Source organism: Rattus norvegicus, chromosome 2, assembly GCF_036323735.1.
Source record: "Rattus norvegicus strain BN/NHsdMcwi chromosome 2, GRCr8, whole genome shotgun sequence".
NCBI classification, from domain to species: Eukaryota; Metazoa; Chordata; class Mammalia; order Rodentia; family Muridae; genus Rattus; species Rattus norvegicus.
The window spans coordinates 116880210-116905390 of NC_086020.1; the positions used below are offsets into that span (position 1 = coordinate 116880210).

The following is a 25181-nucleotide window of genomic DNA, read 5'->3' on the forward strand; positions in this document are numbered from 1 at the left end:
AGGCACAGGCAGAAATAGAGCTACACTCGAGGGACATGCAGTCTAACTGTGAGTCCCATCTAAGACTGTATTGTTTTCAACTTCAGAAATATCTACCAGAAAATCAGGGACCATGACCTCCTGGACAAAAGGAAAACTGTGACAGCTCTGAAGGCTGGGGAGGACCGGGCCATCCTGCTTGGACTGGCCATGATGGTGTGCTCCATCATGATGTACTTCCTACTGGGAATCACACTGCTGCGCTCGTACATGCAGAGGTAATGCCGGGGACACCTGGAATATCCCTCCCCTTCTCTCCTCCCCCGTTCAACCTGTAGCCATCTTTCTGGCCTTTCCTCCAAACTTTAAGAGGCACCTGGTATGCGGTCTATTTTGACCTGGACAGTTTTCATAGACGGCTTGTTTCTTTTTCACAATTATTCCATGAGGTGAGAATAGATCAACTCATCAATGCAGAGAGAGATACTGACTCCTTAGCAATATGACACAGGGACTGGGGAGGTGACTCTCCATAAGGAGGTTGCTGTGCTATCATGAGAACCTGAGTTCCAAACCTAGACTACACATAAGCCCAGACATGGTGCACTTGTAATGCCAGCACTGAAGATGTGGAGACAGACAGTCTCTAGAGCTCACTGGCCAGCAAGTCTAGCCTAACTGTGGAAGCCCAGGCCATGAAGAAACCCTGTCTCAAAAAGAGTAATGTAGATGACATCTGAGATGATCTTCTGACCTCAACAAACACACAGAGAAACATACTCACATAAACATGTACACATCCCCATACACATGCACCTGTTCACACGTGTAAAAACTTATGTATGCATAAAAGTGTACCTGCACACACATGCACACACATGTATATAAACCTGAACATGCACACATGCATGCAAATGCACCTACGCACAAGTGCGCACACACACACGAAGTCACACCACTCTGTGGGACACAGCACAAACTCATGGCAGTTGAGATTTCAAAGCCACATCCCATGAACTTGAGTGTCCTGATTCTTGGTATTCTCTATGTCTGCCACTGCCTTTCCATCCATCCTACTTCTCTATCGCCCTTGGACTCTCGTATGCCCAAGCAAAAGAAATCAGAATTAGTTGGTTTGAGGCCAGATCCAGTACTCAGTATTCTGAAACTCTTGAAGTGCTTCTAATGTGTTGTAAACCCTGAGAAAGGCTGATAGGAACCTCTTAGTGTAACAGGCTTTTGAATCCTTTTCATTTCAATGTTCACCAGGGGTTTACCGAGGAGGGCCAGAGGCACTAGGTGATGACTAAAAGCATCTCTTCTGCATAAGTGATCTGAGGGCCACTTGCAGTGTCCCTCCCTCACTGCCACTCAGACACCGAATCCTGAAGCTACGCACATCTGCCAATGGTTGGGCTTGGAGAAATAAGTCCCTTTCATATGAAAGTGGGAGGTTTCAATCCAAGAGAAAAAGAAAACCACTTTGTGGCGCTCGTTTCTACAGCTAAATTAATGCTTTCATTTTAGAAGCTAAGTCGAGTTGAAATGTAGCAATTTGCTTCTCTCTCAGATTCTGGCTGGTCTGCTCTGTCTCTGATGGACTTCAGCTGTACTCCCTTCCACAATGAAAGTGCTGGTGGCTCAGGCCCCAAGGGTTTGCTGAGTCCAAAGCCTCTTTCAGATTCTCAAACCTGCTTAGAATGATCTAAGATGTCCACCCTCACTGCCTAACAGTAAAAACAATTTCTGACCATCTAGGTTCCAAAAAATTCAATCTGCTTAGCAGAGGAGACTGGGTCAGGTAGCCTGCATCTAGCACACGAAAAGTACAACAGCTATCCATGCGTGTCCAGCAAAAGGGTGAGGTTGTTACTCCTCGTGAACACGGGTTTTCTGCTTACTGCGTACAGCTTATACCTAGAGGCAAAGCATCGATTGCTAGTGTGTTGCTCCCTAATTACAAATGCTCAACTTGATCACAAAACGAAAGTTATTGTAAAATAAAATTTGAGCAATGGTTAGCTGGAATCTTTCTGGTTGGCATGGCTCGGGGCAGTCTGATTGACCCCATTGTCTGCACAAAAGGCTTTACCTTCTGCTGGTTTCCTGGGAAGGTACACCTCGACAGAATGAAGCCCAACCTCAGAGACCTACTAGACTGAGTAAAGCCTCTGTTTCCATCACATGCCAACCTTGTGTTCTTGACTACTACATCCCCTGATTTCTGTGACCCTCAACTCACTCACCTTTCAAAGGGATTAATAACCAACATATAAGGTTATTGAGAAGATGAAAGGAAATAATTTATGTAAATCGCCAGTTAGGGAGAAAGGATATAATTAGCCATTGCTCTTGACATCTTCAAAAGGCTGCCATTATCTTACTTCCCATGTTAGAATGACCTTATTCCTCTCCTTCTATCTTGTCAAGTCCAACCCCCAGCTACTCTGCCTTTTTGCCACCTTTCCCCAGCCCTTCTCTTAACAAAGACGTTTCCACCTAGGTTGGGGTGGAGTTTGGGCTGAGGGGACTGAACATGAAGCTCTGCCTTGCAGAAATACAGAGTGGAGGTTATGCAAGGTGGATGATGCACACGGGTCATCCCATCCCAACAGGAGGCTGAGACAACAGAATTACCACTTTGAAGGTAGCCCAGGCCACAGAGCCATTCTGAGGCCATTCTAGCTCACATAGTGAGACCCTGTCTCATGAAATGAAAACTAAAACTAAAGCATGCATTATGCTTACCGGTGAATTGAATAAGAAGAAAATAACCTCTTAAAATATCAGTGAATAGTCTATACAGTAGATGTCACCAAGAAGGTTCTCAGGCACCAAAGCCTGTGCTGTCACAGGATGCCTAAAGCTGGTATGTTCAAAGCTATAAACTTTACACAGACCTGTAGATTTTGGGGGAGGCCCCCACAGTTCAGCAATCAGGTAACTGCTCTGTAGCCCCATGCTTATTCTTGCCCCTTCTCTGCAGTGTATGGACAGAAGAAGCCCAGTGTGCCCTGCTGAATGTGTCAATCACAGAAACATTTAACTGTTCCTTCAGCTGTGGGCCTGACTGCTGGAAGCTCTCTCAGTACCCTTGCCTGCAGGTATACGTGAACCTGACATCTTCTGGGGAGAAGCTCCTCCTCTACCACACAGAAGAGACCATGAAGATCAATCAAAAGGTAGGAGCTTGCCTCACCTCACCCGGGTGCCTGCAGAACAGCCCACCTTCCCTCTGTCCCTGACTTTCCCCTTTTCGAGTATTTCAACACACAAGGAAGTAGGCCCTGCCTGCTCCATTCACAGAACTCACTCTCTGGATCTGTCCAGGGAAATACTTGTTTCTTATACAGTCACAGACAAGCTATTCATTTTGTGGTACAACAGGTTTACCTGTGTTTTCTGTTTGGGGGGATATTTACACATAAAGAACCTAAGTCTGTCAAAACAAGCACAGAATTTAATAACAGATGTGCATTATATGACTTGGGAGACATGGGGTAAAACAGAACTTTGCTTTTCCACACTTAGTTGTGTGACCTTGGGCATGCAACTTGACCTCCCTGATCTTTTAACCAGAAGGAAAATAATAGCCACTTGCAAAACCATTATTATAAGGATTAGAATAGAGTATGTTGTACTGAGAAATTGAACCTGTGGTGACAGTGTGTCTGTGTGTCTGGGGTGTGTGTGTGTGTGTGTGTGTGTGTGTGTGTGTGTGTATGTACCTTTTTTCTTTATATGTTATAATCATAAAGTCCTAATTTATTATAATACTGTCCATATTAACCACTTCACTGTTGTTATGACAAAATGCCGTGACCCAGGACAACTTAAGGAGGTCGGGGTTTATGGCAGGGAAGCATGGCAGCAGAAGCAGGAGCTGAGAAGCCATGTCTTTAACCACAACCTCCACAAGAAAGGGAAGGGAAAAGGAGATGAGGCTCCAAGGCCTGCCCCCAGCAACAGTTTCTCCACCTAGGCTCTACCTCCTCATAATCTTCCCAAGCAATGCCTTCAACTGGGGCGCCAAGCATTCAAATGCCTGAGCCTGTGGGAGATGTTTCTCATGCAAACCATCACACTAATATATTAAAGTCTACATGGTAGGTGCTTAATAAATGTGCACTAGAGTGAAGCTACACCTAAAATGTATTTCGATGAAGGGCATGGTGGTTTCAAGCCTGTAGTTCCCACATTCAAAGAAGCTAAAACAAAAGAATTGCCCAAGCTGGAGGCATACCTGAGCTACTAAGCAAGTGCCAGATGTGCTGGCTAGTTTACATCAGCTTGATACAAGCTAATGTTATCTGAGGGGTCGGGGGAGCCTCAATCAAGAAAATGCCTTCATAAGATCAGGCTGCAAGCAAGCCTGTAGGGCATTTTTTAAATCAGTGATTTATGGAGGACAACCCATCCCATTGTGTGTGGTTCCACCCCTGGGAAGATGGTTCCGGGTCCTATAAGAAAGCAGGCTGAGCAAGCCAGTGTGTAGCACCCCTCCATGGCCTCTGCATCAGCTACAGCCTCCAGGATCCTGCCCTGTTTGAGTTCCTGTTCTAACTTCCTTCAGTGATGGACTACAATGTGGATGCATAAGCTAGAGAAAGCTTTCCTCCCCTACTTGCTTTTGGTCACAGTGTTTCATTACAGCAATAGGAACCCTAATAAAGACAACGGGCAAGCCAAAACTCTATTGCAAGGTCAAAAATATTAACATTTATAAGGCCTATGAAGGAATTGGATGGCCAATTGTGTTTTAGTTGAACCAATCTGCCATTATCAATTTCAAGATATATGTGTATTGGGTTTGAGTTTTATTGTAGCAGCTTAGATGTCCAGAATATTCTTCAATAAGCCAAGACAAGCTGACTTTAGCCTCCAATAGCACATTACTGTTTATTTCCAGGAAGCAAGCCTCCTGGACTCTAATCTTTCTTGTAAAATTTCTCATTGCAATGGTCATCTCATCAATGACAGTTCATAGTCATCAAGGGTTGCAGAAGCCTGGAGGTTCAGGGTAGGTTGATATTGTTATGCAGATGAAGACAGACACACAAAAAATGAGGACTATCATTGGACAAGAAGGAAGAGAGGCGGGAACAGGGGTTTTAGAAGGAAAGGGAGAGGCAGAGAGAAAGGTAAGCAAGATGGAGGCCAATATAAATGATCCCCGCAATGTACCCTGCATAGACTCAGATTGTTATGAATATTTCTTAAGGGATAGATTTCTATAGGTCAATTTATTTTATCTAGGTGGGTGATTTATACCTTTATCAATTGGTTGTGAGTTTATTGTGTGTAGGTAATGTGGGTTGAGAATTTAACATAGAAATCTGATTGAGAAATTGCAGTTTATTGTATTATCTTTCACCGGGTAGTTGGGAGTTTATACCTCAACTACCAAGGGAGTGGTTGCTGAGAATGTGAGCAGAGTCCATGGAAGGGAGCTGCAATAGGCCAGCCCATGCTATACTTCTAGGGCCCTGATTTTATGGGGTAGCTGGAACCAGAGAGTTTGCAGCTAACAGAGAGCCATTAGGAGAGATACTAACTAGAGATAAATTATTGTTAATTAATTCCATATGGCCCCACACGTGCCAGAACTAACTCCAGGGACAAGAGTGGCAAGGTGCCACGCTGGAACAGCCAGTGGACAGCCTGGGTCAGAGAGTACCTTGAGGGCAGTGTGGAGCCAATGAGATAAAAGTACCCCGCAGTGCCATGGGGCCCCACGGGTGCTGGTGCTAGCGTGGGATAAAACGTTACCAGTTTTGTTTTGTTTTGTTTTTGTTTTTGTTTTTTTTAATATTTACTTCAACAGTTCAGCACCAGCACATGGACAGCAAAGGGTATAGCCACAAAGGAAGAAAGCCCATCTTGTATTTTGGTCACAATAACTCGAATGAATTCTTGAAAATATCTCTGAGGACTCTCCTGAATGGATACATCAAGGAATGTTCCTTGACAATGTTGCTTCTGAGGTTCTTTCATTTGTAGTAGGCAGAAACAAGAGCAGCCCTGACCCAGCTCTCTAAACTTATAAAGCTTAGCCCCTTGTCAGCTGTCTGCTTTCCAAGATCTCCCCATACGTCAGATTCTTAAATCAAAGCTGACTTGTACGGGTGGAAGCGAATAAACTCTTCAGCTCTCCAAGGAACTGGAGAATCACAGAACCTGAGGGGAATCAGACAGGAAGGACTCTTCCCCTTCCTCATCTCGACATCGTACGGCTTTGGCTCTGGTGTGTTTTTTAGGTGACAAACAGGCACTGCAGTTCCCATCATAAATCACAGGAACATATTTAGGATCAGGATCCTGTCGGCACTCAGTGTGGTCATGGGCCCCATTTGGTTTCTTTGACCCATTACCTTGTTTCTAAATGTGAGTCATGACCCTCTACAGAAACATGTGAAGGTATAGCTCACATATTTATTACCAAGAGCTCCCCTGTAAGCACCAAACAGTAACAAAATAACAGTTTCTCTTTCCTGCAAACACCCTTTCCAACCCTCCCAACAACCTCAGGCTCTGCTCCAGGCTGGGTAACCCCACCCTAGCCACTATGGCAATGCTTCTGTATTTTCCTTGGTGGTTTTTAATCACTGCAGTGTTTAACACACACCAGGAAACACTTTTGCTTTGCTTGAAGGTAAGCCACTGTGCATAAAGAATCACACAGAATGTTTTGGTGTCTGGCTTCCTTCACAGAGCAGTTGGTGTTCCGTCGGGGTGCCGTTCTCATTCCACTGTGATGCAGTTCATTCCTTTTCCTCTCATTGCATTTGGAATGCCAGCCTAGGCTTTCCACTGTAGACAGACATTGAGTTTTCTATAACTCCAGGCTATCACATATAACTCTCAGTATCAAGGCCACAAGCCCACACGCTTCCATCAGGCATACATCTGAAGGTGAACTATCTGGGTCATACAAAGCATAACACAGGTATATCTTAAAGCTTAATGAACAATGGCGTGACTTCTCCACTGTGCCTGGACCAAGAACATACTGATGGAAGATCTCGTGTTCCAAATGCTCTGCTGGTGACGATTTACAGCTCATGTGTGACATCTCCTGGTTTTGATGGCCTCTCAAGTACCTGTCATTAAATAGCCTCTTCCCTTCAGTCCCTTGTTTCTTTCAGTGTCTTGTTTATTTCCCATATCCCTTGCAGAGCTTGTTTAAATATGTAGACAAGGAAGCAGTGCCTACAGCCCCAGCTATTCAAAAGACCCAAGAGACAGGACCATTTGAACCCAGGAGCTTAAGACCAGCCTAGGCAACATACTGAGAACCTGACCCAAACAACAAAAGTTATATGGCTATGCCTCTCCCCTCCTTCCTTGAGTATCTTTGTTCGGAAAACATTTCCAGTTTACTGTGATGGCGCCTTGCTTTTTCTTTCCTTTTTGTTTAATGCTTTTGTTGTTCGGTTTATTACATTTTTAATGTAGCCATGAAGGCCTCAAAGTCATTTTCCTATGCATTACTGTTTTCCTGATACACAACCAGCCTTCCTGACATTGATCTTTATGTAGGGGTCAAGTTAGTGGGTCTCTTTATTTTTGTTTTTTGTTTTGCTTTCTTTTTAGGTATTTGTGTAAGAATAGCAACTGGCTCATCTATTTTGGGAAAGCCTACCCTTCTTCAGCAGGTCACCTGCAGGACCCACCTTCTGCTCCTGGAAACTGATGTGTTCCCGCAATGTTAATATCTAGCCTGAAGATTACTGTGGCAGTTTTGAGCCCATTTGCATGTTGTGACTGTTAGCATTTTATCTAAGTTCTGCCCCACAGTTACCTGACAATAGCCAGATTTGCCTGACTCACTATAGAAGGGGCTGCTTGCCCCCTCCTCACTCTCTTGCTCTCTTGCTCTCACTCTGTCCTCTCCTTCCTTCCTCCTCTCTCTCCATTGCCTTCCCCCTCTCTCTCCGTGTACTCATAGTAGGCCTCTCTCTCTCTCTCTCTCTCTCTCTCTCTCTCTCTCTCTCTCTCTCTCTCCCCCCCCCACCCCTACCTTACTCTGTCTCTACTACCTCCCAACTCCCCTCCCTATGCCCTAGATAAACTCTATTCTATACTATACCGCCCTGTGGCATGTCCCTCATGGGGAAGGAATGCCTCAGCATGGCCCTCAGAGATACTCCCTTCCCCCATACCTGACTACACAGCCACCAGACACATTCCTTCTCTCTTTATCTTTGTATAAAACCCAACAATGATCACCATTCTAAGTAGATGTTAGCACAGACTGTCATTGTAGTGTGCAATAAATACTAACTTCCACAGGCCACCACTCTGTTTACATAAACTTAGGCACAGCACAGACTGACCTTGTCATGTGCACTAAACATTAACTCGCACAGGCCCGCAACTCTGCCTGGTCACTGTGTTCGGTCTTTTCCTCTCTTCCATCTGCAGCCATTTTTCCCACAGTCTGAAAAACAGCCCTTCATTAGAGATGATGCCAGAGCAGGGGCTGACACGGGAAATTTCCTCCATCTGTGTTTTCCTGAAAGCATTTCTATCTAGCTTTGATTCTTGAAGGATGCATCCACTGGGCACACAGCTCTAGGTTAGCCTCTCCTCTGGCCCCTGTCTCTCAGTGAACAGCGATGCTGTCCAGCACCCAGCCCCGGTTTCACTGCTGCATCTAAATGGCAATCCAGCCCGTTTGAAGGTAACCTCCTTTGATTCCTCGATGGTTTATCACAAGCTGAGGTGTGAGCTATCCTCACTCAGACTTCTAAGCATTCACAAAGTACTTCCCCTCCCTATAAAACTTTCTGTTTTATATGTTAGAAATCTGTTTCTAATGGTAGAAAGTCTCTCATTACACAGTGTCTTGCCCTCCTGGGACTCCATTGGTGGGAGGGTGGGCTCTCTCACCACATCTGGTCTGTTCCTTCTTCTCTTTATTTCTCTCATTTTCCGTTGCCTCTCTTCATTCAGCATTTACCCCCCTCGGCACTTCTATCCTCAACTCTGAAAAGTTTACTGTCTGTCTAGTCTACTAATCCTCAATTTTTCTTACTATATTTTTATTTTTTAATTTTACCATTCTCACATAAACTCATTTTCCCATAAATGTGTAAAATTCTACAAACATGATGAATGACTATAAGTAATAACTTGAAATGTGTTTTATCATAAAAATTTAGAAGGGCTGTATTACCCATTTGTAAAGAATTATGTTTGCATTTATTGGATCTATGTGACAAAAATTACAGAAAGCTTTTGATGAATTACTGGCCATCAAATAGAAGTTATATAATATCTTCTAACAGGGGGACCAAGTATTGAATAAATTATTCCACAAATACACAGAAAATATAAACATTTGAATTTTGATATCACATGGAAAATAAAACTATTAGCGATAACTATGATAGTAATAATAAAACAAGTCAATATTTATCAAATAGCTATCCTAAATTTGGAATGCTCCTAAGCACTGTACATGGACAATTTCACCTGACTTAATACTCCTGATGCTTATTAATGTATATAAAAATGTCCACACAGAGAGGTGGAAATATAAATATCCCTCCTTTATCAGACCCTGTAATAAAATCTTAAGACAAGTTTTGTTGTTATTGCTGTTTCTCTTTTCATAGAGAGCTAACTATTTTTTGTAAAATGCAAACCTCACATTCATACTGGCTTTGTTTTCCAAATTACATCTGATAAATAAGTATAGAAGAGAAATGAAAAATATTCCAGGTGAGGCTTGCACGTTTTCTTCTTACAGTCCAATATACCATTTTTCAATGTCTGGTTTTTTCATTTGTTTTGTTTTACTGGTTTGGGCTTTGGCTCGAATCAGGTCATCTTCTCCCTCGTCTTGGTTTTCTTCCTCTCCTCCTGTATTTATTCTTCCTCTTCTTTCTTTTTTCTCTCCGTTGTCTCCATTTCTCATTCCCAATCTTTGTTTCCTCTTCCTCTGTTGAAAATCCTTTCCTGTCAAATAGTATCTTTTTTTTCCAATAAGATGTTTGGAAATTGAGAGTGTACTTCCAAAACAATGAAGTAACAGAAAGCATGCTATTGTCAGGGCGAGGAGGGGAGAAAGGAAGGAAGAAAGAAACAAACAAGGAAACAAAGAAACAAGCAAAGAAACGAAGCACCATAGTGGATCACACACAATTAGGCAGGGCACTTCCCAAGGTCAATACCACCAAACTTGATAATTTGTGGCCACGGCGGTGGTAGAAGCCGTGGAAATGGCAAGCAAGAAGAAACCTAAACCAATACTCGGAGGAGACGCTTGGTCTGTGGCTCCAAGAGTTCAGGCCCGACTCCTCTGCCTTCTTCTTCAGCCTATCTGTTTGCTTGTTGCTTTGGCCTCCCAGTGCATAATTGCATAGGAAAATTGCCATGTGTCTAATATTTCCAGTTCTTGAACAGAGAGTAACAGCGCAACCAGCTTTGTAGGAATTGTCCCATACAAGCTGAGTATATTGAGAACGGTAGTCAGTGCAAGCATCCCTTTGAAAATTGTAAGTTCTCTTTTATTCCTACCAACTTCTGATAGCTATACTTGCAGGAAATTCATTTCCAGGACCGACCCACATACTTTTGCCAATCCCATTATCTAAAGGATGGGATGCACGTACAAATGAGCATTATGCCAATATATACGTTTTCCCTTAATCTCTAGCAGTTCGTGATAAAGCTACATCCCAAATTCATTGATAAAGTCCACTCCTCTTTGTTTGGCAAAAAATTGGCATTCAAACCAGAGCCCATCAGAAGATACAGTTCACACAGCCACAGCTTCAATGCGCCCCCTAGCGTCAAGGTATAACAAATGACCGCACCACACCACAGACAGAGGAGATGGTCTTCACGGTCCTCTAAATGTATTTTCAATTATAGAATACTCATTGAGAATACCCATCAAGAATACTTCTTTTATCATTTCTCGTTTTTTTATAATGTTCTAACTCTTGTCCTTGGAATGCTTAAACAAAAGGTAATGCGGTTGTTTGAAAGCCCGCTTCCATTACTTTAACACCTGAAGTCTCATGTTCCTCTTCTTCTGGTGTTGATACAGTCTAACTTATCTGAACAGTTTATTACTTTTCAGAAAACATTTTTTCAATGTTATTTTTAATGTGTGCGTGTGTGCCTGCGTACGTGCATGTGTGTGTGTGTGTGTGTGTGTGTGTGTGTGTGTGTGTGTGTGTGTGGTGTGTGTGTGTGTGGTGTGTGTGTGTGTGTGTGTGTGTGTGTGTGTGTGTGTGTTTTAAATTACGTATATGTAAGGGAAGAATGCAGTGAGTACACAGGTATATAGTGTCAACAGAAGCCAGAAGAGGATGCTGGATCCCTTGCAGCTTGAGTTACAGGATGTTGTAACTCAGTAGAATTACTTGGGGATTAGGGACCAAACTCCAGTCTTCTGCAAAGGCAATAACATGCACTTGACTACTGAGACATCTCCATAGCCTCTTACAGGTATTCATAAAAGTCTCTTTCAACCTGGGTTGGTGTCATTTTCTCTGGTGTTTCCATTTGCTTCTGCCAGGTGCTTATGGACACCAGTCCTTTGAGACTACCACCTTGTTACTGCATAAACAGAGGCAGTCAAACCTGCAGTCAGAGCATTGCTCCCAGAAGCTTCCATTCAGAGCCCCAACACACAGTGAAGTAGTGATTTCAACAACAATTTTTGGCCACAGTGCTTCAGAGCTCTCAAAAGTACCACACAAGCCCGAGGCTCTCAGCCCCCTGCCACAGTTAACAGACAGTCCAAAGGATAAAGCAATGAACACTAAGATGGGCTTCCCCAACCCAGCTCTTTATCCTCTGCTTGGGCAGCCTCTGTTTTTTAATTAGAAATACAGCTTCTGAGAAAATGGTCATCTCTACCTTAGAAGACTACCTGACCATCTCTGTTGAGCATGAGGAGTATTCAGAATACTCCCAGGAAAGGAAAAAGGAAAAGTACCCTCATTGTCAGCCTCCACTTCCTGTTACTTCCCACAACCTCACAAGAATAACACACATCCCTGTTGCCAAGAAATGGACATGCTTCTGTTGAGATTCTGGCTACTACTGAGTGAGTTAGAACACAGACAACAGAAGCCAAGAGGGACCAACTGAGCTGTCTGCATCTCTGTGGAAAAAACATTCAAAATATTTGATTTTGAATTTTCTATTTCTCTTTTTTTGTCTTTAGTCTTTAAACCCAGTTCCCAGCCTCCTGACAGTAGCCTAACTCAAGCTGCTAAAGTGGATAAGCTGGCGTTCTCTCGCGGAGCCCTTAGCTGACTGGTGGCCTCTAGAAGCTGTGAATGACTTAGGGGACTGTGCATCCCTCAGCCCCTGGCCAATCGGTTGTCACTGGAATGACAAACAGTGATAGAGTAGTGATTCACATGGTTTGGGATCTCCAGTTCCCTCAGCCACCAGACTGTCACTATAAACATAAACAGTAGCTGAATATTAATTCATCATGGTTGAGGCTTCACATTTGAGTTCTGAACTCCTTCGGGAGTTAGACTTCTGGCTAAATACTAGTAATTCTCAACACATACTCATTTAAAGGTGGATTTAAAAGAGCATTTGGAGTAAAGTAAAAGATTATATCCATTTTGATGCATGCTGTGACAGCATATATATATATATATACATGCATACACACACATACATATATATGTATATTCATCACAGGAAAGATGGTTGCTTCAAATGGGTCATTCTATAAACTACCATTTATTCACCACTGCATATTCAGCATTCTTGCTCATTCTGACACCCATTCAAAGTACTATGGGTCTCCTAATTCCAGAGGCTAGCACATCTCGACACTGTGATCAGTGCAAAGACCTGTCCTTTACTGACATATGCTTAGTAGTGTCCCCAGCCTCTTCCCTCCTCCCCAATCCATTCATAAAATGTCTCCAGAGAGTGGCAGGGTAGCTGCTCATGCTTTATTTGGCTTCACATTTGCATGCTGTAAGGTCCTTGTGACGTGATGTCTTCAGCACAGCTCCGGGAGGTCACAGAAAACAGAAAATAGAGCTGAGGCACTGAATGGAAAATAGTGTGAACTAAGTTCTCTCTGTGTAGAACAAGCCCACTACCGTACTAAAATGTTACTTTAAAAATTACCTTGCTTACTCCTGCTCATAAAATAATAGCCAGGTTTTATCAAGAGCTCACAACGAGCCAGGCATTGCACAATACTGATGCTTTACATATACTCATTTAGCTGGAGCAGCAATCCCTGTGTGGCACACCAACACCATTCTTACTTTATAACAATGAAACTAGTCCAGGAAATGAATTTCCCCAACGTCATGCATTCACCAAATAACTGGGTCTGAATTGGAATTGAAGACTTTTGCCTTGCTGTCTCCTGAAGAGAAAACCCTCAACATATACCCTTTAGAAAGTACAGACAGGGGTTGGGGAGATGGCTCAGAGGTTAAGAGCACTAACTGCTCTTCCAGAGGTCCTGAGTTCAGTTCCCAGCAACCACATGGTGACCCACAACCATCTGTAATGGGATCTGATGCACTCTTCTGGTGTGTCTGGAGTCAGCTACAGTATACTCGTATGCATAAAATAAATAAATCTTTAAAAAAAAAGAAAGTATAGACAGGAGAGTTCAAAAGACTCATGGCTCAGTCACTCAAATGCCTGCTGAACAAGCATTAAGACCTGACTTTGATAGGCAGAACTCATGTAAGAAGTAGGACATGGTGTCCTGCATCTGTGATCCTAGCACCAAACAGACAGAGGTGAAGTGTGTAGGTTAGCAGGGTACCTCATCTGCTCTGCCAGGAGGCCAGCAGGCTGGATCTAACCCAGGGCTGAAGGGGAAAGAGGGGGAGCTCCAGCTGGTCCCACGGGAAGAGTCTTTGGCTGGACAGTGGTAGAGTTGAATGAGCTTAGTGGCTGCTTCCACTGGGAGTGCAGGGAAGCTTTCTTTGAAAGATAGGGCAGCAGCTCTGTAGGCCAAGGCCTTTTCTGTGGCTCCCCATGGCAAATCCTGATTTAAAAAAAAAAAAGAGGCAGTCCATGGTTTCAAGCCATTTATTGTCATAGTGGAAAGTGAATGAGTAAAACTGTACCCCACTTCTCAGGGTGGGCGTGAGATTAAATACCTTTTGTAAAGAGGAGTGTCTGGGAAGGAAAATTCATTGGCTAAGCCTTCAGGTCTTTAGATAGCTCATTATAATGAAGATCTGTCTTGAGCCTATGTGAGCTGTGGTCAAGTCCTCTACCTGTGTAGGGGCTTGGGGCATTCCCCTTCCATGACTGATGGTCACAAAGCTATGGAGGGCTACGGGCTAGTGACTGGCCTGGTTTGCTGGGAGTCAGGTGAAATGCCTACCATCCCTTCAGGGTCACGGGGGTCTTAAGCCTCCTCAACTGGGAACCAGGGCGCCTTTCACTGACCCACAGAAGTTCACTGACCGGCCATCCTGTTTTGTAAATCCTAGGCCAGTGAGATACCAGGTGTCAAAAATAACGTAGATGGCATCCAAGGAATGACATCTGGGGTCATCTTATCGCCACACACATGTTTGCACGATGCTGTACATTGACAAAGTTTAGTCAGTTCACACCAAAACTGAGTTCTGGACTATCTGAGCACATCTCTATGTGGGGAATCAAAGAAAGATTATGCCTATAGGAAGATTTCACAAAGCGTGATGCCTCTGAGTGTCAGGAAGACTGGGGACAAGGAAACTCTTCCTTCCCAAGAAACAGGTCAGTGACTAGGATCAAGGTCAGATTATCTAACTCACTCTCAGGCATACTGTGGGGCTCCATGGTATGGCTGCCATGAGTGTTGAGTAATCCAATGCTCTAGAACCCTTCTGGCTCTGTCCATCTCTAATGTCTCTAAATTTTCATTTCAATTTGCGGTGGTTGATGCCGATTGCCAACAGGATCTAGAATCACCCTGGAGTGAAGCCTCTGAACCTGGCTATGAGGAGTTATCTAGATTAGTTATTAGACTCTGGGCATGTATGTAAGGAAGTTTCAAAAATTAGGTACACTTAAATGAAAAGAGCTGCCTATTGTGGGTGGCACCATCCCATAGGCTAAAGTCTTGGAGTAAATAAGAAGAGGAGAACAAGCTGAACACAAGTATTCATTCCTCTCTGCTTCCTGGCTGTGAGTGCGATGTGAGAAGCTGCCTCAAGCCCCTGCTGCCATTTTTCCTGCCATGTCAGACCACACCCTCAGATGATGAGCCATGATAAAGCATTCCTTCCTTGGGATGCTTTTGTTGCTTTACCACAGCAACAGGAAGAGTAATGAATACACTGCTCCACACTGAGCAATGATGGCTAAATATGTATGCTCTAGGCAAGAAGCACAAAAGTGTACCTCTCTGGAAAGAACCTTATGCCAAAATGGAGGAAATAGATATACTCATCAAAGCCTGGATTGTTCTTGATTTCTTGTACCGAACACTTCAAATAGTCCTGCTTCCCAAATTCAAAGGATGCTAAAAGCACAGACCAAACACATCTAAACTATGTGTTGAAGGACCTGCTACTTTAAAGCTGGTCATAAAGGGAGTTCTCAAAAGAGAAAAGAAAAGGAGGTCCAAGTTGATGCCCTCAACTTGACCTGTGTCCCTCACAAATGTGTGGAACTCAAAGGTTCAGAATAACACAAGGTTTCCTTACTTCAAAACCAAGACTGGTCATGTTTCACCTGAGTGATTTTGTTTGCTTAACTCGGGACACATGAAATAAGGTGCCCTGGTGACTTATGAGCTTTTAGAGCAAATTGGATGTTCCCCTTTGATAGTATTACCTTTTCAGAAAGGCTCTTAGGCACATTACTCTCCCGTCTTACCAGCACACCCTGTCGTATTCTCTTTCTGACATCTGTCCTACATTGTTTATTTTTTTTTTTTGGTTCTTTTTTTCGGAGCTGGGGATCGAACCCAGGGCCTTGCGCTTCCTAGGCAAGCGCTCTACCACTGAGCTAAATCCCCAACCCCCGTTGTTTATATTTTTGATGCCTGTTTATTGCTACCTGGCATATTGGTATCATATTTATTAGACTCAATAACTATTTAGATTTTATTAAACACCTAACCTCTTCTTGAAATATGATAGTTCCTTTCTTATAAAAGAGCAAGTAAAACTCTTCCTTAAAGAAGTCTCAGAAAACTGAGTGCTTTCCCCATCACTGTAAGCAAACAGAGACTGACAGAGTGAGGTTACTCAGCCAGATCCTGCCCTGCTGCTGGGCCCATCTTTCATCTCTGGGATGACGGCCCATCACTCTACTTCACATGTGCCTAGTGAAGCATGTCTAAAAAACCCAACAGGTAGTTTATAAAAAAAACTTCCTGTCTATCATGAGAATAAAAATAACTCAGTTGTCATAGAAGATCCTGGAAGTGAGATGACAGAGGGGAGGTAAATTCAGCTGTGCTGCAAAGAACTGGAGAGAAGGTACAGTTGTTTGGTCTTCGTTGGCCACGTAAGCAAAGAAGACCAGGAGATGCTGAAACCAACTAGACAAGGAAGGGTCATGCTGTGGGTGACCGCTGTGATTTTCATCACTATTAGGCGGTTTCTGCCCTATAGGAATCAAAGAGGCAAGAGAAAGAGGTCAGGTTCATTAACAATGCTCAGGGTTAAGAAGAGACTGTTAAACCAACTCTTGATTTACTGTTATGCATGTAGATCAACACGTCATCATCAGGGTTTACCGCTAAATGACGTATCTTTATGACACCCCAGTCTCCCTGGCTCAGGCATCATTGTTGAGGAAGATAAGTGGAATGATTCTAAGAGGCAGAGTTGGTAGATGACTACAAGCAAACTGTTCTATACACAACTAGACACTTGCACATATGAATTAGCAGTGGCTATGACAACATGCATAAGACTGCTCAAGCTCAAACCAGACAAAATCTCAGTGTAGAGGCAGGCGGTAGTCACAAAGTTCCTATCCTCCAGTGAAGAACTATTGTTATTGATAGCTATCAAGAGAGGGACAGTTAGTTTTCTCTAAGGGTGCGGATCTGGCAGATTGACTATCCAAGAGTATATAGCCAGCACTAATTGGACTTAATTTTCTTTAATGAGGACTCTGCTGAATATTCCATGCACTTCAGATACAGAGGCCCCTGAGTAGGAACTCACCTGAAAGCTTCTTCTCTGAGAATTAGCTTTCAAGGTACCAAAAAGCACCATGTAAGCTTCCAAAGGAGAGAATAAATCAGCCCTCTTACCCAGCTATGAACCACAACAATGGATATGACAACCAGCATGTGATGTCACCATAAAAGTGTAGTAATGGTACACATACCTTGGTGATTGCCAAAAGTTCTGTAAATGGTAGAGAACCATGTCTGACACTGGAAACCTAGACAACTAACCAGGTCTAGCGAAGATACTGGAATACCTATAACTACCACTTTACTAAACCAACATAATTCATGACTATATTCTAAATATGTGTCCTTGTGTCATGTTTGAATATACTTGCCCCAGGGGGTGGTACTTTTTGGAGGTGTGGCCTTGTTGGAGTAGGTGTGTCGCTGTGGGTGTGGACTTTAAGACCCCTATCCTAGCTGCCTGGAAGTCAGAATTCTGATAGTAGCTTCAGATGAAGATGTAGAACTCTCAGCTCCTCCGGTACCCTGCCTGCCTGGATGCTGCCATGATAATGGACTGAACTTTTGAACCTGTAAGCCAGCCCCAATTAAATGTTGTCCTTTGTAAGAGTTGCCTTGGTCATGGTGTCTGTTCACAGCAGTAAAACCCTAAGACACTTGAATCCACAGTTAAGTGTAGTCGTCACCCCTCATCATGGAAACTTTCTTTTGCAACAGATACCATTACAGAAAAACACAGCCAATCAAAATACAGAGTCGTGGATCCCAGTCCCAACAAATACATCTACAGAACAATCCCTGCACCTAAGGCTCAGGGAACATTTTAGAAGAGGGAGCAGAAAGATCTTAAGAGTCAGAGGATCAGGGAGTCTGCTGTGAGATGGCATATTCCAGAAATATCAAGATCTACACCCGTAAATTCTCACCAATGCAACTGCCAAGGATGAGCTGACCAGGAACAACAATAAATGTGTTAATATAGCTATGGAAAGACCAAGGGCCTCAACCTTACACAAAGAACTATAGGCAATGAAGGAAGGCTGAGAATGGGAGGAATAGTCTTCCCCAGGTAAAAGCTCACCAACTGCTTCTCCAGTAAACCAACGGTCAGCCCTGAAAGCACATACAACTAACACTACATAGACTGAGAATGTAGAATATAGGAGTAGGCATGTATATACATATATGCATGTAACAATGATTAACAAAAAAAGGCCTTAAATTTGAAAGAAAGTAAAGAGGATTATATGGGAAGTTTTTGTGGGATAAAGGGGTGCTGTAGTTACATTATAATCTCAAAAATAAAAGAAGTAATTAAAAAGATGAGGACTAAGTTGGATGGGAATGGAAAGAGGGCAGGTGCAGAGGCGCTGGGGGATAGAAGTCAATGTGATACAATATAAGGCATAAACATCTTAAAATTAATAAAAATATTAATAGTGAAACATAAGAGACTATCAAGGCTGGGGAGGCAGCTCAGTCAGGAAAATGTTTGCCATGCAAGCAAGAGGACCAGAATTTAGATTCTCCAGGACCAACATAAAAGTTGTGCATCTACATTGCCAGTTCTGGGGAGTTTGAGACAGGAGAATCCCTGGAACTCGCTAGCCAGCCAACTGATGAGTTCCAGGTTCAGAGAGAAATCCTGTCTCAAAAAGAAAAGTGGAAAATGATTTAGAAAGACATACAATATCAACTTTCCATTGAACTGTGTCCTATATAGACCACTCACATAAAATTATCCCCCAAACACATGGTAAAGTCATGTGATAATTAGATCAACACTTCATAGTATACATACGTCTGTAGCATACACTGGTTAGACCACAATAACTAAGTTTTTGTTTCGAATCGATACTCACTTCCAGAGAGCACACAGGACTACTGCTGGAGCAACAGAAGCAAATGCCCAGATCCTAAGGCAGAATTCGATACAATGCAAGCCTCCAGAGAACATAAGGCAGTAAGGCAAGCTGACCCTGTGAGAACTCCATATCTGGTTATTCTGCCCTCTTCAGAGCTTTTGCAACTTTGTACGTGGCACTTGATTCAAGACTTTAGAAGAGCATGTGAGAGAAAGTGATATCCCAGTAGGAAAATGTGCTAATAAAAATGTATGGAGACCTTATGCATATTCATCATCTCATTCTGAAAGATGACTGCTAAGAAGTCTCTATGAACCTCATTACAGAGATGAAATTGGTTCTGAGGGCCACATGCTTATAGTAACTACGTCGCATGAACTCAAGTCAAGAACTTGTGATACAACCTCATACATTCATCATCACAAGGGATCTGTCAATGATAAAAAGAAATGAACAACTGATATCTGGTAGAGTTTTCACAGGCAGAAAAAGAAAGTGTCAGACAACCAGGTCAGGAGAGCTCAGAGTACCCCAGGCTCTCACCAGTAGCATCTGTATGCCCAGTGTGTGCCCCTGGCACATGGTAACTAAGTGTGGGCATGTACGGAGTACAGCCAGCCCACATACACACCTCTCAGACCCCATAAACTTTAACTTTTAATAAGGCGCTCCTGTATTACCACCTTCCCAGATGCCCTCAGAGGTGCTTTATATCTTGTTTTATTTGGTAGAATCTTACCTAGTGACAGAATTATTGCCATTTGGCTGACAGATGTTTCTTTATAAAAAAAAAAAAAAGTAAGTTGAATTGATTCACCACAGCAGAGGAAAATAAAGAAAAACTCCATTTTTAATGGGATGCCGTTTTTATTGGGATCATTTCAGTAACTTAGCTCTGGGAGACATGAAAGGGCTACCATAAGGTGAGCACAAAAGAATACCAAGACCCCACGCCTTTATCATTCGGATTGGCTCAGCCTGGATTCAGCTATAGATGGCTTATCTGTGCTTATTCTGCTGTTTTTCTTTTTAAATTGCTTGCTTCAAGAAACATTTCTTTAAAATATTAAAGATACGATCTGTATGTACACCTTTATAAATGGACAAAGGAGTCCCAGGAGGACCTGGAAGTTGTCATCCAGCTGGCAGAAATGTATCCAGTGAAGCCCCAGGCTCACTGTTACATCAAGTTATAACTTCCATGAAGATGCTTTCAACCCTCTTCCCCACCCCAGTGCCAGGCTACTTCAATCAGCACTCTACTAGGTTCACACATGTGAGTGGTTGGGCAGTGACTCGTAGCAGGTCACATTTTAAGGTGTCAACCAATCCCTGCTATAAGAGCATCATGTTAAGATGATGAGAGGTGTGTCCTACCTTTTGACATTGTGACATGATATTGTCATTTACAAAGTTCATGCTTGAGAACCAGGCAATCAAGTTACAGTGTGTGTGTGTGTGTGTGTGTGTGTGTGTGTGTGTGTGTGTGTGTGTGTGTATGCATACATATACATATATCATGTGCTTTTGTCTGCACACACAGTGCTTTGAGTCAGTTTATAATGTTGTTAGGCTTCATTCATAGCTATCCTTGGCCCCCCATGCTAATCATTGCCAACATTCTCATTATCCATTCTTAACTAAACAGAGAAATGTCTGCTATTTAGAGTCAAATAACCCCATGTTTACAAAGCCACAAAGTTCTCGGTGCTGCTAAGTCAGAGGGAAATTATTCCAGAAAGACTTCACTAGCTGAAACTTAATTCATTTATTTTATATTTTCTCCCTGTGAGATTTTCAGATGTAAATTTCTCCCAGATTCTAGGATCCTGCTCCAAATCTCATACTGATGCACTCAGAATACCTTCTTATGAATGTGTTGAACTAAAGAAGGAGAGAAGAGAGGAAGAAGGGACAGAAAGCAAGAGATAGAGATGAGATAGTGGGATCAAAAACAGCAGTAGGTCCTTGGATCTTAAAGTGTCCTCTGCTGTGATCCTGGTTTATATCCCCTTGGCTGACAGGAAAGGGCACTTGAGTGTGCTGAATGGGACTCTCCCTTTCCTCACAGGCTCTATTCAGCCTCTCTCAGTTTACTAAGATCTGCCAAAGCTGCAGATGTTCTCTTGATGACAGGAACAAGATGCCCAAGATTCAGCAAGATTGGTTGAATAACATGAATTCAAAACAATAATACACTCGTGAGTTACTTTTCATATTGATGTGTATATTGACTGCTTTCCCCATTGTTGTGAAAAAAGTCACTTAAGGAAGGACAGAGTTATTTTGGCTCACAGTTTGAGGGGATCCCTTCCATTGTGGACAGAAAGGAGTAAGCAGTTGGTCACACCCACCGTGTCCACAGTCAGGAGGCAGAGGGTTCAATAGTGGTGATGAGCCAAAATTCTTTTTTCTTCAGTCTGGCACTCCAGTCAGTGTTCAGCTGCTACCTACATTCCATGTGGTTGGTTACCTCCTGAGTTTCCTTTCTGGAAATTCTATCATAGACATGCCTAAAGATGTATTTCCATGGTGATTTAACACCTAGTCAAGTTGACAATCAAGATTAGCCACCACTGTATGTTATGATAATGTTTTATGTTACATGGGCAGACAAAACTCAGAAAAGTTTGCACTCTGAGCCCCCTAGACAAGTGTGACTAATAGGGAATGATAAGAACCACCATCCTTAGCTATAGCAAAATGTATTACTTACTTTTTCTACATATGTGATGTGAGATTGCTATTCCAAACTAACACGTTCATAATTAGATTTTAATTGACAGCTAAATCATTTATAGGTGAGTTACCAAGAAACACTAGGAACCCCAAAACATTACTTTAATCAGTGTTGGATCGCTCTGGTTTAGGGGTCCATTGGTTTGAATCTATAAAAGTTAACCTAACCTCCATGTTTGTCTCACAGATAAAGTTAGGTTGACTGATATCCTCTTACCTCTCCTGCTAATGATAGTTTGTCTTGTTCTTCACAGTGCTCCTATATTCCTAAGTGTGGAAACAACTTTGAGGAGTCCATGTCCCTTGTGAGTGTCGTCATGGAAAACTTCAGGAGACACCAACACTTCCCCTGCTATTCTGACCCAGAAGGGAACCAAAAGAGCGTCATCCTGACCAAACTCTATAGCTCCAATGTGCTGTTCCATTCTCTCTTCTGGCCAACGTGTATGATGGCTGGGGGTGTGGCAATCGTTGCTATGGTGAAACTAACTCAGTACCTCTCCCTGCTTTGTGAGAGGATCCAACGGATCAACAGATAAAAGAAAAAAAACACATGGATAAGATATTTTTCTTTAAAGCTCAAATACTGTTTTCTTTCGTTCTTCACCAAAGAACCTTAAGTTTGTAATGTGCAGTCTGTTATGGGTTCCTTAATATATTATTCTATGTAGAGCAATAACGCAAACGCTGTCCTATATGCAAACATGATGTCCTTATTTATTCAGGAGAATTAACTGTTCCTCATTGGTCGGTCGTTTCATTATATTGTTTTGATGCTGGAACTAGTCTGCCCTCTTTCCACCAGAGTAGGGCTCAGCTACTCATTACCAAGTGTTGTGGGGGGAATGGAGGCACTGTCCCCAAGACCAGGCCTGTGTTCTGAGTTTCTAGAATTCATGAAGACAAGCTTTTTCTTCATTTGTTGTTTACTGAAGCTACAGCCAAAAATGCATTTTTTTCTTTTCTTAATCTACATTGAGCCCTGTAGCAAGTGGAGGGGTTGTTTCCTGACTAAAGGGTGTTATACCTTTTTTTAAAATTATTATTATTATTATTATTATTTTTACCACAGCACTGTAAGGAAGAGAGGAAATCTAGCCAGCAATCTTTCTTTCATCACTTTTCATTCACAAATTCAGATTTGTTTGAATAATTATCAACTCTATAATGTCTTCCGAACAGAGTCCTTTTCCATCTATGACCCTGCTACTGTGTGGAAGACCAAGCTGGTGAGATCACTCCCAGTGAACTGACTGGGTGTTGGAAGGTATGCCATTGCAATTTTGGAAAGTCTGTGTTACAAAGATATTTATGTGAAATCTTAACTCCATTTCCACTGGACTGTTAGAAGCAAATATTAATACACTAAATACTGGTGAACTGGTTGCAATGAGTGAGTCTGTCAGGGCCAGCTATCATGTTGGAATATTACTCTTTGGGAATTTGTGTTTCAGTAAACGAATGTACAGTCTCTCCTTCTGAAAAAAAAAATGTTGCCTGTTGAGGTTTTAAATCTATGTGTGCAGAATCTTTGTCTCCTCTACATATTTTTATTTTTCTACTCACTATTCCCTTTTGGTTGTTATATTTTATATGCAGAATAGACCTTTTTCCTAACACATGTTTGAAATGAATAATAGGTTTAAGAGAAGCCTTTCTTCACATTGATGTTTACTCATTCTGTTTGGTGGGGGGATAAGGGGTTGGTTTTAAATAAAGACATTCTGTCCTTTATTTAATATCGATATCTAAGGGAGAAGACAAACATCTATCTTTCTCATCTATATTTAAGTACCCTTTTGTAACATAGTATCGATGTTTTTTAGGTAATTGCAAAATTTTACAAATCATTTGTGAAATGAATGGTGAAACTTATCTGAGGAAGCAGAATATTGTAATTCATAGTCTGACTTTTCATAAGCAAATAAATCCCTAGGGTGTAATCAGGACTTCAAATGTGTAATTAAATTTTTTAAACGCATTTAATCACAAGATTTGAATACTTCTTGCATTCAGATAAACCCATTGCTGTCCAAACAATCTTAATTTATATTCGAAGGTATTTTAAGAGACTGTAAAGAAAATCCCTTTTTCTGACACTTAAACAATACATGTTACGTTGTAAATATTTGGAAAACACCACAGAAAATTATTTGCTTTTGTTCCATCTTTAAAATGTATTTGTCAAGATAAGATTTAATCCTTTTGGACTATAGGGCTGAAATTTTCAATCTTCAATGTGTCCTGGGCTTCCCATCAACTGACCCAAGGATGAAGCATACATTATAACATTATGACATATTTCATTTTTAACTTCTTTAAGATTTTTCATTAAAAGTTCCAAGCTGAGGCCTGAGATTATCTATATGTAAGGACTTGCCTCACATTCCTGATTCAGTCCTCAATCCTAGAAAAAAGAAAAAAATCTTTATTAGTTAGGGTCTTACTGCTGTGAACAGACACCATGACCTTATAAGGACAACATTTAAATGGGGCTGGTTTATAGGTTCTGAGGTTCAATCCATTATCATCAAAGTGGGAGCATGGCAGCATCCAGACAGGCATCGTACAAGAAGAGCTGGGGATTCAATATTTTGTTTGGAATGTAAACAGGAGAAGACTCACTTTCAGGCAGCTAGGATGAGGGTATTAAAGCCCATGCCCACAGTGACACACCTACCCCAAGAAAGCCACCCCTACTCCAACTAGGCTATACCTGAAAATACTGCCACTTCCTAGGGCAAGCATATATAAACCATCACAACTTCCCAACTGATAAATTATATAAGAATGTAGAAAAACTCAAAACAACAACATCAAAGGATCTTTACTAGATAGATCCCTCTTGCATTTCAAAACAGCAAAAGACCTTTAAACTAACATAGATGTGAACACAAATGTTTGTCACCAGAGAGAAAGATGCCGAACTAATAACATGTTAAAAAACCTTGCACACATTAACTAATTTGCTATTCACAACATCTCTATTGGAGGACCATCATTACCTCAGCCTACAGATGTTAAATCACTTCCCTCCAAATTATAGTGATGTGGAAAGCAAACAAAAGGCTCATCGTGTAGTTTTCCCATTATGGAAGCCATTATCATAGGTTTGACGTCTTTTAAATTAACCCTGAGGAACTTTGGGAGTCAGAAGGTATCACAGAAATGCCAAAGAAAGAGAATCGAATGGGAAGACTTTGGTCAAGAGATGGTGAGGAGGTGACTAAGAAAGACAGGTATCCTCCTGGTGATAAATGTAGCTGTCAGACCACCAGATTGTCACAGGGGTCTTTTGTGACATTAAGATTTTAAGGGCCAGTGAGTTGGCTCAGCAGGTAAAGCCACTAGCCAGCAACCCTGATGATCTGAGTTCAATACCTGGGACCCACATGATAGAAGCAAAGAAGTGTACTTCACAAATTGTTCTCTGATCTACACATTGTAGCACACACACACACACACACACACACACACACACACAC

General features: G+C 42.2%; 1 protein-coding gene across 4 annotated transcripts in view; it reads left to right on the forward strand.

Moving 5' to 3' along the window:
* Kcnmb2 (potassium calcium-activated channel subfamily M regulatory beta subunit 2) overlaps nt 1-23677 on the forward strand; it is a 305376-nt gene extending 281699 nt beyond the window's left edge. For 3 of the 4 annotated variants that reach the window (XM_017590737.3, XM_063281561.1, XM_063281560.1), the window contains 3 exons: nt 87-257; nt 2966-3161; nt 21951-23677. In XM_017590737.3, coding sequence (XP_017446226.1) covers nt 87-257; nt 2966-3161; nt 21951-22235 — 652 coding nt within the window. In that variant the 3' untranslated portion in view covers nt 22236-23677. The remainder of the gene's footprint in view (nt 1-86; nt 258-2965; nt 3162-21950) is intronic. The other variant, NM_176861.2, reaches the window with a different exon arrangement.
* The last annotated feature ends 1504 nt before the right edge of the window (nt 23678-25181 follow it).